Source organism: Aquarana catesbeiana, linkage group LG09 (assembly GCF_042186555.1).
Source record: "Aquarana catesbeiana isolate 2022-GZ linkage group LG09, ASM4218655v1, whole genome shotgun sequence".
Lineage (NCBI taxonomy): Eukaryota > Metazoa > Chordata > Amphibia > Anura > Ranidae > Aquarana > Aquarana catesbeiana.
Window position 1 is genome coordinate 51451398 of NC_133332.1, and position 17637 is coordinate 51469034.

A 17637-nucleotide genomic window follows, 5' to 3' on the forward strand; every position below is an offset into this window, starting at 1 on the left:
CTTTGAAGTCGCACATATGAATGGTTATCATTGGAAATCATGGGGAATGACTTCTCATGGGACTTTGCAGTCCCAAGTCGCAGGACAAGTCGCACAAGTGTGAAAGGGGCCTAAGGCTAGGTTTCCACTATTGCGACCTGCCACGATTTTGATGCGACTTGAAACAATGTTTGTGTATTCTTGAGGTCTATGGACCTCAAGTCGCATCAAAGTGGGACCAAAGTAGTGCAGGGACTACTTTGAAGTCGCTGGGACTTGAAGTCGCACAGATATGAATGGTACCCTTTGGAAATCATGGGGTACGACTTGTCATGTGACTCTGCAGTCCCAAGTCGCAAGACAAATTGCACTAGTGGAAACCAAGCCTTTGTACTGCCCAGCAGGAACCAGTAAAAGTCCTTTCCTAGCCCCATCTGGAGGGAGCCAGTGCTGGAGGGGGATGTGCCCTCAGGTGAGCCAGAAGGGAAAGGCGAGGACAGGGCCATAGATTGGGGTTCTCCCAGACTGCAAGCAGAATTCAGGGCCCTGGAAGAGATAACAGATTGGTCATCCCACAGCAGCTCGGAGGAGGAATGGGAGCTGGGAGGCTCCCAGGTCCAGTAAATCCAGTCCGGGGTGGTAGATGTTCCAGATCTGGCAATGGGAGCGGAGTAAGCTGCGGGAACTCCCATCAGCAGTAGACAACTCTTCTACAACAGACCCTCCACCACCCAGACCAGAGCAGCTGAATACAGGCAGTGGGTCAAGAGGTCCCCCAACGCTTGTGTCCTGCTAGGAAAAGGGAAGCCCGGAGAATTGCCCAGGTTTTCCAGGTTCCAGCGGGAAGTTCAGCACAGAGTTGCTCTACACTACCCTTATGTCCCTCCTGACACTATAGACATCATGGAGAACTCCCAGGGAGAGTGGGAGGATGACCTAGTGTGGAAATACTTGTATATCCCCAAGCCTTTGCGGGTGCCAGAGTGTGAGGAGGCCTTGGCCCGCTTTGAGGACATGCAGAAGGAATGGAGGCTGGGAAGATCTACAAAGACAGAGTGGTGGTCATAAAAGCAGGATGGCCTGCAAGGAGCCACTCTGTCTCCATCAGAGAAGAAGGGGGGCAGTAACAAGAGACTACCTGACCCGTATTTCTATGCGTGAGAGACTGCTGAAGCATGCAGCTCACCTTTGAAATGTGCAACATGACTGCCATGAGGGATGCAGACTGTGGGGCTGATATACTAATTGGTGCACTGGAAAAGCCATTAACCGAACGTGCGAACCGGGGCACTTTGAAAATATAAGATAATAAATACCCACCTATGTAAACTGCAACTGTCGCTAGGATAACTGCGGTTTTCTCATTGATAATAGCGCACACCCAATCCAATTGGTTAATTTCATCTCATTGGATGTGTCTTGTTAGGCAATTAGTAGGTGTTCTCAGTTAATTAACCGTTTGGATGCTAATCTCATTCCTATCACTTCTAATATATCTTTGATTTTTTTTTTTTACCCAAATCTTTCAATACATTATAAAGAACAGAGAAGTGTTTCTAAACCCAATAAATGTATATTTTCAGATCTTTAAAGGTGACCATACACTGCAATCAGTTAGATCTTAGATAAGTTAGATTTAGTGCAAGAGCCTGTTTGATTTCCTATCATTTGAATTAATTCTTCAAGTCTTCCTATTACCTATTTTACCTAAATATTAAGTTGGACAGAGATTGGCCAATCAGTTTGCATTGTGCATGACCATCTTAAGTGCAAAAAAAAAAAAAAAAAAAGATCTTAATTTGCAAATAAGGATCATCTCTTCCTCAGAGAAAAGTGAACGGGGCATGGTGGTGGGAAGAAATTAACAGCAGTACAAGCAACTTTCTGTAGGGGCGTGATGTCATTCCTGTGTGCTGGCCACCACATCTGGGAACCAGCTATGCTCGGGTACACACCCCCGCGCACACAGCAGTTGCGCATCTCACATACACAGCGGTTGTGCATCTAGCTGCAGGAACCCAATTTTTAGGGAAATTAATAGTAAAGCAGATGCAAATTTCCAGGACTGGACTAACAAATGTTTCTAGTGAAAGGCAACTGGTGTTTTCTATTAAACAAGGTCTAAATGGGCAATTGACATGCATCACAGTTGAACTTAAGAATGTGTCTTTGCAAAGTTAAACTAAATGAAATTCTTTCTTATTTTTGCTTGGGGATAGAGTGCAGAGGGATTAGAAGTCTTGTCAGTTTTTGGCTTTGTCTGCGCCCCTGATAGGATGAAGACACCTCCCAAATGTTGCCACTTTGTCCTTCAAATTTATTCACTTCCTGTCACATAGCCAAACAGGAAATGAGGGTAAAACCCTACCAATGTCTTTTCTTGGGGACACACAGGTCAATCTAAATAGTTTTCCCATTAGATAAATTGCACACTAGAATATTGCTGTGTACACCCCAAATTAGTAGATATCTTGGACTTTGGAGTTTATTTACTAAAGGCAAATCCACTTTGCACTACAAGTGCATTTAGATGTGCAGTTGCTGGAAATCTGAGGGAGACATGCAAGGAAAATAAAAAAATAGCATCTCTGCTTCTACATGATTGGATGATAAAATCACCAGTGCTTCCCCTCAGATTTACAACAAATACACTTGTATTGCAGAGTGGATTTGCCTTTAATAAACCCCAAAATACCTAATAATGTGGGGCGTACACAACAAAGTGGTAGAGTGCAATTTGCCTAATGGGGACACCAGTTAGATTGACCTGTGAGTCCCCAAGGAAAGACATTGGTAGGGTTTTACCCTCACTTCCTGTTTGGCTATGTGAAAGGAAGTGAAGCCAATTTTCAGAAAAGGGACACAAAGCCCAACCTAAAAAAGGCAAGCAGGGGTTCTAATACTCACTTGATTTCCCTCAAATGCCCACGATTATATTAGGATTGTCTTGAGCTAGATTTTAGCTCAGTGCTCTAAATCAGTGCTTCTCAACCCTGTCCTCAAGTACCCTCAACAGGCTATGTTTGCAGGTTTTCCTTCATCTTGAATAGGTGCTTTAAATCACAGTCAGTGGCTTGGTATTTTGGCCAGCTATTTTAGCTAAGATAAATTCCCAATAATGTCCTGTCAGGGGTACTTGAGGACTGAGGCTGAGAACCACTGTGCTAAAATGGAAAATTGAATACTTACCTCTCTGTAATTTTCCTTTCCTGCTGCCATGAAGGCACCAGGAAAATAGCTTTTAGACAAATCACACTTTTTTTTGTTTTGCCATGCCAATCAGCCTAGTTAAGCTGCAGCTGGGAAATCTGTTGCATGAAAACACATAAAACATAAAAAATTGCTACAAATTTTATTGGCCAACAAAACAGGACTTGGAAAAGAGCAAGGAAAGCAAAAAACACATGTATGTTAATTTGAGACACTAACAGAACATGGATTTGAGGTCTGACCATTTTGCAGAGGAAATTAATAGGAGTTAAAAGAACTGTGCCCACTTGGCTGGCGTATCTTCCAGTTTTTGGCCTTAAAATGGGTATGGGAACCCAGGTCCCACCCTGAGGGACATATATCAATGTCACCAATTTGGACAACCCCAAAAATGAAACAAGGAGAAGTGCCTTTAAAAATGCAAAATTGCTTAAAAGCTAGTAACTTAGGGGTGGGGGGCTTACTCTGCCTGTAAAGTGGTGCATCTGTAGCATGTATCCAAAATGCTGCTTCAAAGATGTATGGCTTTTTAGAGAAAACTTACAAATCTACATTGCAGCTGCAAGATTTTAACACCAAACAAAAAATAGCCTGCCCCCAATACATACAAGGCCATTTGGGTCTGTCAAGGCTTAAAATGAGAACCCCCACGAGAAAAATACCATCCCAAACTAAAAAAATATTGTGCCCCTCCCATACACTAACAAACCCATACCAAACACACAGCAAGCCAGCCCATGAAAGGGGGGTGGATGCTTGGGGGCAGGAGGGGCTTGAGCACCCCAAAAGTCAACCACCTTGTTCCCATATTCAGGGGGACAAGGGCCTCTTCCACACAACCCTAGGCTGGGGTTGTGGGGGCTGCAGACAGGGGGCTTTAAGGAATGTGGAATGCCCTTTAAACTAGTGGGTAAAAGGTGCTTTGTGGTTGGTATTGGGCTGAGCCCAACATGCCCCAAAGGCAAGGCAGCCAGCCATGTTGAGTGCATGTGGCCTTGTATGGTTCAGGAGGGGGTTGGGCAATCGCTCTTCTCGCCCCTTTCCTAGCTGGCCCTGTTGTATGCTCTAAAAAAGGATGTGGTTTGGATTGGTGAAGGCATCTCACAGCCTTTGAATTATGGAGTGGAGTGTGAAGTTCACATTTAAAAGCTAGCCCATGGAAATCCAAGGGGTTAGAGGGGGGAGACATGAGCATTGGAGAATGGAGTGTTGAGTTCCCCTTTAAAAGCAAAAGAGACCTAGAGAGTGAGCTCAAAAGTCAAGTAAAGTGCTGGAGAGTGATATCAAAAGTCAAGTTTGTGCTGGAGGAAGTTGTATATATAAGAGGTGTATATAGTTCCCCAGTCCCTAATATTTTATGCAATCAACTGGAAATCAACTACCACAAGCCATTACATGAGCTCCTTACCAGTTGCTGTGATCACACAAGGAGACCATCAGATGCTTTATACATAGCCATATACACCACGATCTCGCATGCAAAGGTTCCACGATCTCCTAAGCCAAGATAGACTCAATGGAGGAAGTTAAAGTACAGAGGAAAATCCACATAGTATAGTATTCCAAGAAAATTTTAATAAAATTATAAAATCCCACTTACAATTTTGAAGAGATTACACAGCATGTGTTACAAACAACCAGCAGGTCCAAGCGGTCAGGCTGACTTGGAGAATAATGTCACGTGTGAGGCCACTCCCAATGCACCCGTTGCTCTGTAAGCAGTGTCGTCTGGGGATATGAGGCTCATGTGGGATATAAACACTGAGACTTTTATATAGCCCAAAAGGGGATAACGCGGCTTAGGACACCTATCACCATGACTACTATAACAAATAACCCTGATGGCAGAAAAAACAGGCAAAAGGAAGAATAATTGATTGAAATATATAAGTAATGAGTACCTACACAAGATCAACAGAATCTGCTTGAGTTGGGCACTGTGGGTCCAGGCAGGTGAAGGGCAGGGGAATGACCCGCTCATGTCAGACCACTCCCTTCTATACCCCTGACACCACAGGTCCAGAAAAGGTATAACACTGTATGTGGTTCAATGCAACCAATTTAACCTTAAAGGGTTACTAAATTCTCGTGTTTTAAAAAATAAAACAACATGTCATACTTACCTCCACTTTGCCGTTCGTTTTGCACAGAGTGGCCCCGATCCTCCTCTTCTGGGGTCCCCCAGCGGCACTATTAGCTCCTCCCCACACCGGAAAACCACCTAGGAGTAGCGCTCTCCATGGGGGTACCCGTGTGGGCGCGCTCCAGAGTCCAGCGTTTGCATCCATAGACACAGAAAGCCGGACCCCGCCCTGCCCCTCGCATCATTGGATTTGATTGACAGCAGCGGGAGCCAATGGTTGCGCTGCTATCAATCTATCCAATCAAGAGCTGAGACCCCGGCCAGAGAGGGTGCACGCGTCTACGGCATGGGAACGAACGGGTTTAGGTGAGTAAAATGGGGGGGATGGTGGGCTGCTCAGTGACAGAAGTTTTTTCACCTTAATGCATAGGATGCATTAAGGTGAAAAACACGAGGGTTTACAACCCCTTTAAAGTCTTAAACCCCCTCACTTAATAAATAGAGTCCTAGGTGAAAGTAGGGCCTTTATGGCACCAAAGGTGTTAATCCCTTGTGGTAGGGGATATGTTCTAGCCCCTTAGAAGAAAAAGAAGGCCTTGTGTCTTCATCTAGCTCTTTGGTGATATACTGGAGATATCCCAATAAGCAGAGTGAAGAGAGTTAGGCTGGTATGTCCAAGCAAGCAGGGTGGTGTAAAGTGTGCTTGTTTTGTCCTGTAGCAGGATGAACACTGTCATTGCTCGACAGGGAGTAAGTGTAGCACAAAGTACTACAGGTTTAGGCTAAAGAACAAGACATTGTCTGCATGCAGTGTTCCTTTTTATTACATAGAGGGCGGGCAAGTGCCCGCTCACCAGTCCTAGCAATGTTCCCCGATGAGAAGTGATGTGAACACCACAACAGTCTTCTGCAGAGCAGTGGCGGCTGGTGCTTAATATTGTGGGGGGGGCGGCAAACTAACACCAAACCCCCCCCCCCCCTTGTGGGGAATAGACAGTCCCGCTATAAGTCGCTTATCACTGCCATTACAAGTATAAAAAAATAAATAAATAAAAATTCCATAAATATATACAATAGTTCTTAGACGCTATTGTGTTCGCATAAACCAATCAATATACTCTTATTGGTATTTTTTTATTTTACCAAAAATGTAGCAGAATGTATATTGGCCTAAACGTATGAAGGAATTTGATTTTTTTTTTTTTTTTTCATTTTATTGGATATGTTTTATAGCAGAAAGTAAAACATTTTTTTATATATTTTTTATATTTTTGCACTCCAGGGGATGTAACACATTAGTGGTTCATTGCACCAGAGGTTACAACAAGGCAGTTGGACATATCTGTTTTGAAGTTTTATGCCTATAAATATTTTCTGCAAATACACTTTGTGACCAACAGGCAGGGGGTGCAACACTCCAATTTCACAATTAGATAAAAGGAGAAATAGCGCCACGTCTACTGTTTTTCAATTCACCTAGTGCTCCACTTAAGTGGTAATAATTTGTAGAGGCAGCAATTCTCTCCTTTGGAGCATCAGGGCATTTTTTTCTGCCCATTTTTTCTGCCCATTCATATTACTAATATTATCCTATCTCTTTTATTCTCATACTGTGTTTGTGGATTCCGTGGCGCAGTATCATCTACGTTTTTCAGAAAGTAAAAAATATTGTTTGTTTTTTTTGTTTTTTCAAAATTGTCAGTCTTTTTTTGTTTATAGAGCAAAAAACGCAGAGGTGATCAAATACCATCAAAAGAAAGCTCTTTTTTTGAGAAAATAATTACAAAAATTTAATTTGGGTACAGTGTTGCATGACCGCGCAATTGTCAGTTTAAGTAACACAAGTGGTTAAAGTACAGAAAAAATCCTGTTGGACAGTCAGAAATGCACTCTTAATTTTACAATCATGTATTAAAAACTCAGTATTTTGGTGGCCTGAGGGGTGTTAGCCCAGTTTTCTTATGCTAAACTGCTCCACCACTCCCATGCTCTATAATATAAACATTCAGCGGGTGTTTATGAGCTGTTAGAAACTGAAAACTCAGCTTTGGAACCTTTGTTGTGAATTTTGAATATCTTACAATTAGCTACAGAGGTTGGGATAGCTTATTTTAAAGTTCTTTTAATGCTTGTTAAAGTAATTCATTTAATTCATGTCTATAGTCTGAGCACAACAGCACTTTACCACTTGACCCCCAGAAGGTTTTACCCCCTCCATGACCAGGCCATTTTTTGCTATTTAGTTAATGTAACTGCCAATTGCTCGGTCATGCAACACTGTACCCAGTTTAACATATTTATCATTTTTTGCACACCATTTGAGCTTTCTTTTGGTGGTATGTAATAATAACTGAGTTTTTTTTTTTTTGTTCTATAAATGAAAAAAATGCTGAAAATTTTTAAATAAAAAATGTTGTCGTTTCTGTTATAAAGTTTTGCAATTAAATAATCTTTCTAGATAAATTTAGCCAAAAGTTTAGTTTGCTACATTTCTTTGGTAGAAATAACCAAAATCAGTGTATATTATTTAGTCTGGTGAAAGCTATAGAGTCCACAAACTATGGTATATACAGTATATTTGAAAATTGATCAGTCCTGATGTACTCATGGCTTATCTAATTTCTTGTGGTACTAAAATGCTAGGACAGTACAAATACCCCTTAAATGACCCATTTTTGTAAAGAAGACAGTCCAAGGTATTTAGTAAGTGGCATGGTGAGTTTTTTTGAAGTTGTAATTTTTTTGTAACAATTTTTAGGAAAATTAACCACTTGCCGATATACGTCTGCACAATGGCACTGGGCAGGCAAAATCACATACCTGGTACGTGATTGCCTTCCCGCGGGCGGGGGGTCCGATTGGACCCCCCCCCCGGTGCCCGAGGCGGTCGGGTTTGGTCTGGGAGCGTTCAGAGATGAGGGGGAGGCCATCCATTCGTGGCCCCCCCCGCGATCGCTCCCAGCCAATGAGAATCGTCCCCTGCCTCTGTGTAGTACACAGAGGCAGGGGATGTGATGTCATCTCTCCTCGGCTCAGCAGTTTCCGTTTCGGCGCCGAGGAGAGAAGACATCTGAGTGAGTTGCACAACACTACACCTCACAGTAGAACATGCCAGGCACACTTTACACCCCCGATTCCCCCCCCCGATCCCCACCCGATCGCCCCCCGATCACCCCCAATCACCCCTCCCTCCCCCCGTCACACTGACACCAAGCAGTTTTTTTTTTCTGATTACTGCATTAGTGTCAGTTTGTGACAGTTAGTGTGTTAGGGCAGTGAGTGTTAGCCCCCTTTAGGTCTAGGTACCCCCCTAACACCCCCTAATAAAGTTTTAACCCCTTGATCACCCCCCATCACCAGTGTCGCTAATTAGGTTCGCCGTCAGCGTTTTATAGCGACAGGGACCCCCATATACTACCTAATAAAGGTTTTAACTCCTTGATTGCCCCTAGTTAACCCTTTCACCACTGATCACCGTATAACCGCTACGGGTGACGCTGGTTAGTTGGTTTATTTTTTATAGTGTCAGGGCACTTGCCGTTTATTACCGAATAAAGGTTTAGCCCCCTGATCGCCCGCCGGTGATATGCGTCGCCCCAGGCAGCGTCAGATTAGCGCCAGTACCGCTAACACCCACGCACGCAGCATACGCCTCTCTTAGTGGTATAGTATCTGAACGGATCAATATCTGAACCGATCAGATCTATACTAGCGTCCCCAGCAGTTTAGGGTTCCCAAAAACGCAGTGTTAGCGGGATCAGCCCAGATACCTGCTAGCACCTGCGTTTTGCCCCTCCGCCCGGCCCAGCCCAGCCCACCCAAGTGCAGTATTGATCGATCACTGTCACTTACAAAACACTAAACGCATAACTGCAGCGTTCGCAGAGTCAGGCCTGATCCCTGCGATCGCTAACAGTTTTTTGGTAGCGTTTTGGTGAACTGGCAAGCGCCAGCGGCCTAGTACACCCCGGTCGTAGTCAAACCAGCACTGCAGTAACACTTGGTGACGTGGCGAGTCCCATAAGTGCAGTTCAAGCTGGTGAGGTGGCAAGCACAAGTAGTGTCCAGCTGCCAACAAAAAGACAAACACAGGCCTGTTGTGCCCATAATGCCCTTCCTGCTGCATTCGCCAATCCTAATTGGGAACCCACCGCTTCTGAAGCACCCGTACTTCCCCCATTCACATCCCCAACCAAATGCAGTCGGCTGCATGAGAGGCATTTTCTTTATGTCCTCCCGAGTACCCCTACCCAGCGAACCCCCCAAAAAAGATGTTGTGTCTGCAGGAAGCGCGGATATAGGCGTGACACCCCCTATTATTGTCCCTCCTGTCCTGACAATCCTGGTCTTTGCATTGGTGAATGTTTTGAACGCTACCATTCACTAGTTGCGTATTAGCTTAGGGTACAGCATTGCACAGACTAGGCGCACTTTCACAGGGTCTCCCAAGATGCCATCGCATTTTGAGAGACCCGAACCTGGAACCGGTTACAGTTATAAAAGTTACAGTTACAAAAAAAAGTGTTAAAAAAAAAAAAAAACACAAACAAAAATATAAAATAAAAAAAAAATAGTTGTCGTTTTATTGTTCTCTCTCTCTCTATTCTCTCTCTATTGTTCTGCTCTTTTTTACTGTATTCTATTCTGCAATGTTTTATTGTTATTATGTTTTATCATGTTTGCTTTTCAGGTATGCAATTTTTTATACTTTACCGTTTACTGTGCTTTATTGTTAACCATTTTTTTGTCTTCAGGTACGCCATTCACGACTTTGAGTGGTTATACCAGAATGATGCCTGCAGGTTTAGGTATCATCTTGGTATCATTCTTTTCAGTCAGCGGTCGGCTTTCATGTAAAAGAATGCCCCCCCCCCCACCGTCTTCCGTGTTTTTCTCTGGCTCTCCTGTCTCAACAGGGAACCTGAGAATGCAGCCGGTGATTCAGCCAGCTGACCATAGAGCTGATCAGAGACCAGAGTGGCTCCAAACATCTCTATGGCCTAAGAAATCGGAAGCTACGAGCATTTCATGACTTCGATTTCGTCGGATGTACACAGCGCAATTGGGAAATTGAGGAAGCATTTTATCACACCGATCTTGGTGTGGTCAGATGCTTTGAGGGCAGAGGAGAGATCTAGGGTCTAATAGACCCCATTTTTTTCAAAAAAGAGTACCTGTCACTACCTATTGCTATCATAGGGGATATTTACATTCCCTGAGATAACAATAAAAATGATAAAAAAAAAAAAAAAAAATGAAAGAAACAGTTTAAAAATAAGATAAAAAAGCAAAAAAATAATAAAGAAAAAAAAAAAAGCACCCCTGTCCCCCCTGCTCTCGCGATAAGGCGAACGCAAGCGTAGGTCTGGCGTCAAATGTAAACAGCAATTGCACCATGCATGTGAGGTATCACCGCACAGGTCAGATCGAGGGCAGTAATTTTAGCAGTAGACCTCCTCTGTAAATCTAAAGTGGTAACCGGTAAAGGCTTTTAAAGGCTTTTAAAAATGTATTAATTTTGTTGCCACTGCACGTTTGTGCGCAATTTTAAAGCATGTCATGTTTGGTATCCATGTACTCGGCCTAAGATCATCTTTTTTATTTCATCAAACATATGGGCAATATAGTGTGTTTTAGTGCATTAAAATTTAAAAAAGTGTGTTTTTTCCCCAAAAAATGTGTTTGAAAAATCGCTGCGCAAATACTGTGTGAAAAAAAAAATGAAACACCCACCATTTTAATCTGTAGGGCATTTGCTTTAAAAAATATATAATGTTTGGGGGTTCAAAGTAATTTTCGTGCAAAAAAAATAATTTTTTCATGTAATCAAAAAGTGTCAGAAAGGGCTTTGTCTTCAAGTGGTTAGAAGAGTGGGTGATGTGTGACATAAGCTTCTAAATGTTGTGCATAAAATGCCAGGACAGTTCAAGCTATTTGCTGAGAGGCATGTCGAGTCCATGGAATATTTTATATTGTGACACAAGTTGTGGGAAAGAGACAAATTTTTTTTTTTTTTTGCACAAAGTTGTCACTAAATGATATATTGCTCAAATATGTGAAATTACACCCCAAAATACATTCTGCTGCTTCTCCTGAGTATGGGGATACCACATGTGTGAGACTTTTTGGGAGCCTAGCCGCGCACGGGACCCCGAAAACCAAGCACTGCCTTCAGGCTTTCAAAGGGCGTACATTTTTGATTTTACTCTTCACTGCCTATCACAGTTTCGGAGGCCATGGAATGCCCAGGTGGCAAAAAAAACCCCAAATGACCCCATTTTGGAAAGTAGACACCCCAAGCTATTTGGTGAGAGGTATAGTGAGTATTTTGTAGACCTCACTTTTTGTCACAAAGTTTTGAAAATTGAAAAAAGAAAAAAAAAATGTTTTCTTGTCTTTCTTCATTTTCAAAAACAAATGAGAGCTGCAAAATACTCACCATGCCTCTCAGCAAATAGCTTGGGGTGTCTACTTTCCAAAATGGGGTCATTTGGGGGGGTTTGTGCCACCTGGGCATTCCATGGCCTCCGAAACTGTGATAGGCAGTGAAGAGTGAAATCAAAAATTTACACCCTTAGAAATCCTTAAGGCGGTGATTGGTTTTCGGGGCCCCGTACGCGGCTAGGCTCCTAAAAAGTCCCACACATGTGGTATCCACTATACTCAGGAGAAGCAGCTAAATGTATTTTGGGGTGCAATTCCACATATGCCCATGGCCTGTGTGAGCAATATTTCATTTAGTGACAACTTTGTGCAAAAAAAAAAAATTTGTCACTTTCCAGCAACTTGTGTCAAAATATAAAATATTCCATGGACTCAACATGCCTCAAAGCAAATAGCTTGGAGTGTCTACTTTCCAAAATGGGGTCATTTGTGGGGGGTTTTATGCCATCTGGGCATTTTATGGCCTTTAAAACTGTGATAGGTAGTGAGGAGTAAAATCAAAAATTTACGCCCTTAGAAATCCTGAAGGCAGTGATTGGTTTCGGGGCCCCGTACGCGGCTAGGCTCCCAAAAAGTCCCACACATGTGGTATCCCCGTACTCAGGAGAAGCAGCTGAATATATTTTGGGGTGCAATTCCACATATGCCCATGGCCTGTGTGAGCAATATATCATTTAGTGACAACTTTTTGTAATTTTTTTTTTTTTTTTGTCATTCAATCACTTGGGACAAAAAAAATGAATATTCAATGGGCTCAACATGCCTCTCAGCAATTTTCTTGGGGTGTCTACTTTCCAAAATGGGGTCATTTGTGGGGGTTTTGTACTGCCCTGCCATTTTAGCACCTCAAGAAATGACATAGGCAGTCATAAATTAAAGGCTGTGTAAATTCCAGAAAATGTACCCTAGTTTGTAGGCGCTATAACTTTTGCGCAAACCAATAAATATACACTTATTGACATTTTTTTTTACCAAAGACATGTGGCCGAATACATTTTGGCCTAAATGTATGACTAAAATTGAGTTTATTGGATTTTTTTTATAACAAAAAGTAGAAAATATCATTTTTTTTCAAAATTTTCGGTCTTTTTCCGTGTATAGCGCAAAAACTAAAAACGGCAGGGGTGATCAAATACCATCAAAAGAAAGCTCTATTTGTGGGAAGAAAAGGACGCAAATTTCGTTTGGGTACAGCATTGCATGACCGCGCAATTAGCAGTTAAAGCGACGCAGTGCCGAATTGTAAAAAGTGCTCTGGTCAGGAAGGGGGTAAATCCTTCCGGGGCTGAAGTGGTTAAGAGATTAAATCAATTTTTCTTTTTTTACTATTTTTTTTTTTACAGGCTGTCACCAGTGTGTGTGTCAGTGATCAGGGATACTGACTGGTAATATATATATATATATATATATATATATATATATATATATATATATATATATAAATATAATATAATATAATATAATATTTTATATATATATATATATATATATATATATATATATATATATACTCTATACAGTGCTCACCATAAATGAGTACCAACAGATTTGTCAGAAAACCTTTACTTTCTTTTTAGTATCAATATTTTCTATGGGACACTATACTACAAAATACTCCCACAAATGCGAGCCATTAATTGTAACCAAGATTTGTTAATTTGCACACACAAAAAAAGTATTTTTCCTAACAAATTTATTCAAGACAATGTTGCAAAAATGACTACACCCCAATGAAAGTCAAAAGCTCCCATACACACTAGATTAGATTTTATGCAGATTTTTATCTTCAGATTTACCAAAACCATGTAGTGCAAGGGCCTGATTGCATACAAATTTAAACTCTAAAGCTGCGTACACACGTTCGGACATTCCGACAACAAAATCCTGGATTTATTTCCAACGGATGTTGGCTCAAACTTGTCTTGCATACACACGGTCACACAAATCTTGTCAGGAATTTCGAACGTCAAGAACGTGGTGACGTACAACACGTATGACGAACCGAGAAAAATGAAGTTCAATAGCCAGTGCGGCTCTTCTGCTTGATTCCGAGCATGCATGGTAATTTTGTGCGTCGGAATTGTGTACACACGATCGGAATTTCCGACAACAGATTTTGTTGTCAAAAAATTTGAGAACCAGCTCTCAATTTTTTGTTGTCGGAAACTCCGACAAAAAATGTCAGATGGAGCCTACACATGGTCTGAATTTCCGACAACAAGCTCCCATCGAACATTTGTTGTCGAAAATTCTGATCGTGTGTACGCGGCATTAAGGTTTGACCTAATATTATATGGTTTTGGAAAATCTGAAGACACAAATCTGCAGAAAATCTAATAGTGTGTATGGGGCCTTAGGAGCAAAGCTACATTTTAAACAACAAAGTCCTAATTAACAAGAATTCAACTACAGGTGAGTGTAATTATTCATTAAACAGGTGTCCAGCAGACAGTTGATTATAAAAGGGCGTTACTTAGCAAAGAAAAATCCCTTCACATTTCATGCTGTCAGCAATGGCATCACATGAAAGAGAAATGTCACAAGGCCTAAGAAAGAAAATAATTTCTTTACACAAATAAGGTGAAGGCTACAAGAAGATCAGTAAAGCTTTACTTATCAGAGACAGGGCTGGTGCAAGGAATTTTGACACCCTAGGCGAAACCTCATTTTGCCACCCCCCCTTGGCTCCACCCCTGACTCCATCCCCTTTGCCCTGCCCATGTATACCCCACCTTTCTAATGAAGTGCCTGTCAAATGCAGCCCACCAGTACCCATCAAATGCAGCCTACCAGTGCCCATCAAATGCACCCTCACCAGCACCCATCAAATGCACCCTCACCAGCGCCCAACAAATGCACCCTCACCAGCGCCCATCAAATGCACCCTCACCAGCACCCATCAAATGCACCCTCACCAGCGCCCATCAAATACACCCTCACCAGCACCCATCAAATGCACCCTCACCAGCGCCCATCAAATACACCCTCACCAGCACCCATCAAATGCACCCTCACCAGCACCCATCAAATGCACCCTCACCAGCACCCATCAAATGCACCCTCACCAGCACCCATCAAATGCAGCCTACTAGCACCCATTAATGCAGCCTCACCAGCGCCCATCAAATGCAGCCTACAAGCACCCATCAAATGCAGCCTCACCAGCGCCCATCAATGCAGCCTCACCAGCGCCCATCAAATGCAGCCTCACCAACACCCATCAAATGCAGTCTACTAGCGCCCATCAATGAATGTTTGCTTGCTTCCATTCATTCGGGAGTCGGGACACAGTCCTCCGCCGGCGCTGCGCCTCTGACACTATGTGCGAATGGAACGGCGGCTGCCTGCTGATGCTGAGACTTAGTTGCTTGCTGCAGAGAGAAGAGTGTAGGAACACCAGTGGCCGGCGCCCTAGGCAGCAGTGCGCCCTAGGCGGCTGCCTAGTTTGCCTAGTGGTAGCACCGGCCCTGATCAGAGAGAATACTGTAACAAAAGTAATACAAAAATGTAACAAATATGGAACTGCAATCATTTTATAGAGACGTCCAGGCCATCCACAGTGAATAACACCTCAACAGGAGCATCTTCTGATGAGAAGGGTTGAAGAAAAACACCATGCAAGTTCAATGCAGTTAGCTAAAGAAGTAGAAAGACAAACTGGGGTGATTGTAAATGAAAAGGGGTGATTGTTTCCCGTGACACAATACAACGTAAACTGCACAGGAATGGCATGCATGGATGTTGTCCATGAAAGAAGCCTCTCCTAAAGCTCATGCACAAAAAGCCTAGAATTTGCCAGGGCCCATGCTGAAAAAAGAAGACTACTAGGACTCTGTACTCTGGAATGATGAGACCAAGATAAATGTTTTTGGAACTGATGGCTTCAAAACTGTATGGTGTCGCAAAGAAAAATGCATGGTGCCTACAGTGAAACATGGTGATGGTAGTTCCTTCTGTGGGGCTGTATAAGTTCTGCTGGTGTCGGGGAGCTGCATTTCAATGATAGTATCATAAATTCACAGATGTACAGCTCTATATTGAAAGAGAAAGTGCTACCATCACTTTCTGCCATTGGTCGTTGTGCATTTTTCAACCTGGTCCAAAAAGACATGGATGAGTGCCTTCTTGTCCAACATCAGTGCCTGAGCTCACAAATGCGCTTCTGGAAGAATGGTCAAACATTCCCATAGACACACTCCTAAACCTTGTGGACAGCCTTCCCAGAAGAGTTGAAATTGTTATAGCTGCAAAGGGTGGCCCAACTCAATACTGAACCCTACAGACTAAGACTGGAATGCTATTAAAGTTCATGTATCTCAATACTTTTGACAATATAGTGTATCTTAATATATTAAAGGATTCCATTTAGCATCCAAGAGGCAGAAATTGCTCAGTTCTCAATGAACCCTTAGCAACCTCTGGAAGAACCACGTCACCCTGGTTGAGAAACCCTGCTCTAAACAATTGTAAAATGTCATTCAATATGGAAAATAAAGGAATCACCAAAGGATTAATTATCTCTCCTGTTTAAGTATCTATGCCCCTGTGCCCTTGTGCCCTGGTGCCCTTACAGAATATACCAGTACCCAACCTGAGCCAATAATCCTAATATACATTCTTTATAGTGAAAGTTGTATAATTTCCTACCTTTTTGTAGGACAAGGCAGCTGAAGAGTAAAGGAAATATGCAGGTGAACAGAAGGAGCTTCATTTCGCCAAGACAGAGTGTTGAAAACTGCTAGTTTTTACTCTAGTCTCATTTCTCTTTGTTTCTTGACCACCCCCACCTGAACCCTTCCGCTTCTACACTCATCCTTTGCTACGCTGGTGACATCATGGAAAGTGTGGTAAAGACAATGTAACACCTAGCCTTTAGGGCCAGTTTAATTAAAATAATTGACTACTGAGCTCAATGCAAGCTACTAAAGACACATGAAATACACGCAGTACATCTGCCTTACCTGCAATAATTGTGATCCAGTTCAATAAGCCTTGTGATATGGACACATCTATGAGACAGCGCAGCCTGGTCCTTGACCTGCATTGCAGTCCTGAAGCTCCAGTTGGTCCAGGATATACCACCAGCCAACAGATTGAACATTGAAAACCTGCTGACTGCCAGAAATGCAGTGAGCACCTAAAATCCCCATTTTAGCTGCCAAGTTAGTGCCTCTACTGTTCCAAAAATCTTCAGCAAATTTGTTTAGTTTTGTTTGGTTTCTTTATTTTTTAACAAATTCCAATTTTTTAGACCAATTTGAATTCTGTGTGAAGAATAGCTGGTTGTTAAGGAGCAGGCAGGGAAGTCGGCCACTGCATCCCTAACAACCGATGACTGACAGCTGAATGTGAACAATAGAATGCCGGCAATGTAAAATAAATGAAAAAAAACAGCATGGGGTCCCCCCCAAAATCCATACTAGATCCGTTTCTGAGCATGTAGCCTTGAAGATCAGGAAAGGGGGAAATGAGTGAGCCCCCCCCCCCCACCTCCTGAACCATACCAGGCCCCAGGCCCCCAAAAATGGGGGGGGGTTGATGGGGACAAGGGCCTCTTCCCCACAACCCTGGCCGGTGGCTGTGGGGGTCTGCGGGTGGGGGTCTTATCGGGATCTGGAAGCCCCCTTTAACAAAGGTCCGCCCCCCCATGTGAATGAATATGGGGTACGAACTGAAGTACCCCTACTCATTTAGAAAAAAAGTGTAGAAAGTAAATAGAAACACAACACAAGTTTTTGCAAACTCCTTTTTAAAAAAATAAAAAATAATGTCCCCCCGGTGTAGATCCATTGTCAGTCACAATTGTAACAAATCTGATGTTGCACTTTACTTGTAATGCCTGTTGTTAAATAGCAATAAATGAGCTTGTAATTGTATCCAATGATATATTCCACTAGATTGCCAATCCTTATAAATGATAC

General features: G+C 42.6%; 1 protein-coding gene across 1 annotated transcript in view; it reads right to left on the reverse strand.

Annotated features, from left to right (window-relative positions):
* LOC141107160 (uncharacterized) overlaps positions 1-16443 on the reverse strand; it is a 46651-nt gene extending 30208 nt beyond the window's left edge. Inside the window, exon 1 of the mRNA XM_073597910.1 lies at positions 16364-16443. Coding sequence (XP_073454011.1) covers positions 16364-16427 — 64 coding nt within the window. The 5' untranslated portion in view covers positions 16428-16443. The remainder of the gene's footprint in view (positions 1-16363) is intronic.
* Positions 16444-17637: the final 1194 nt, after the last annotated feature.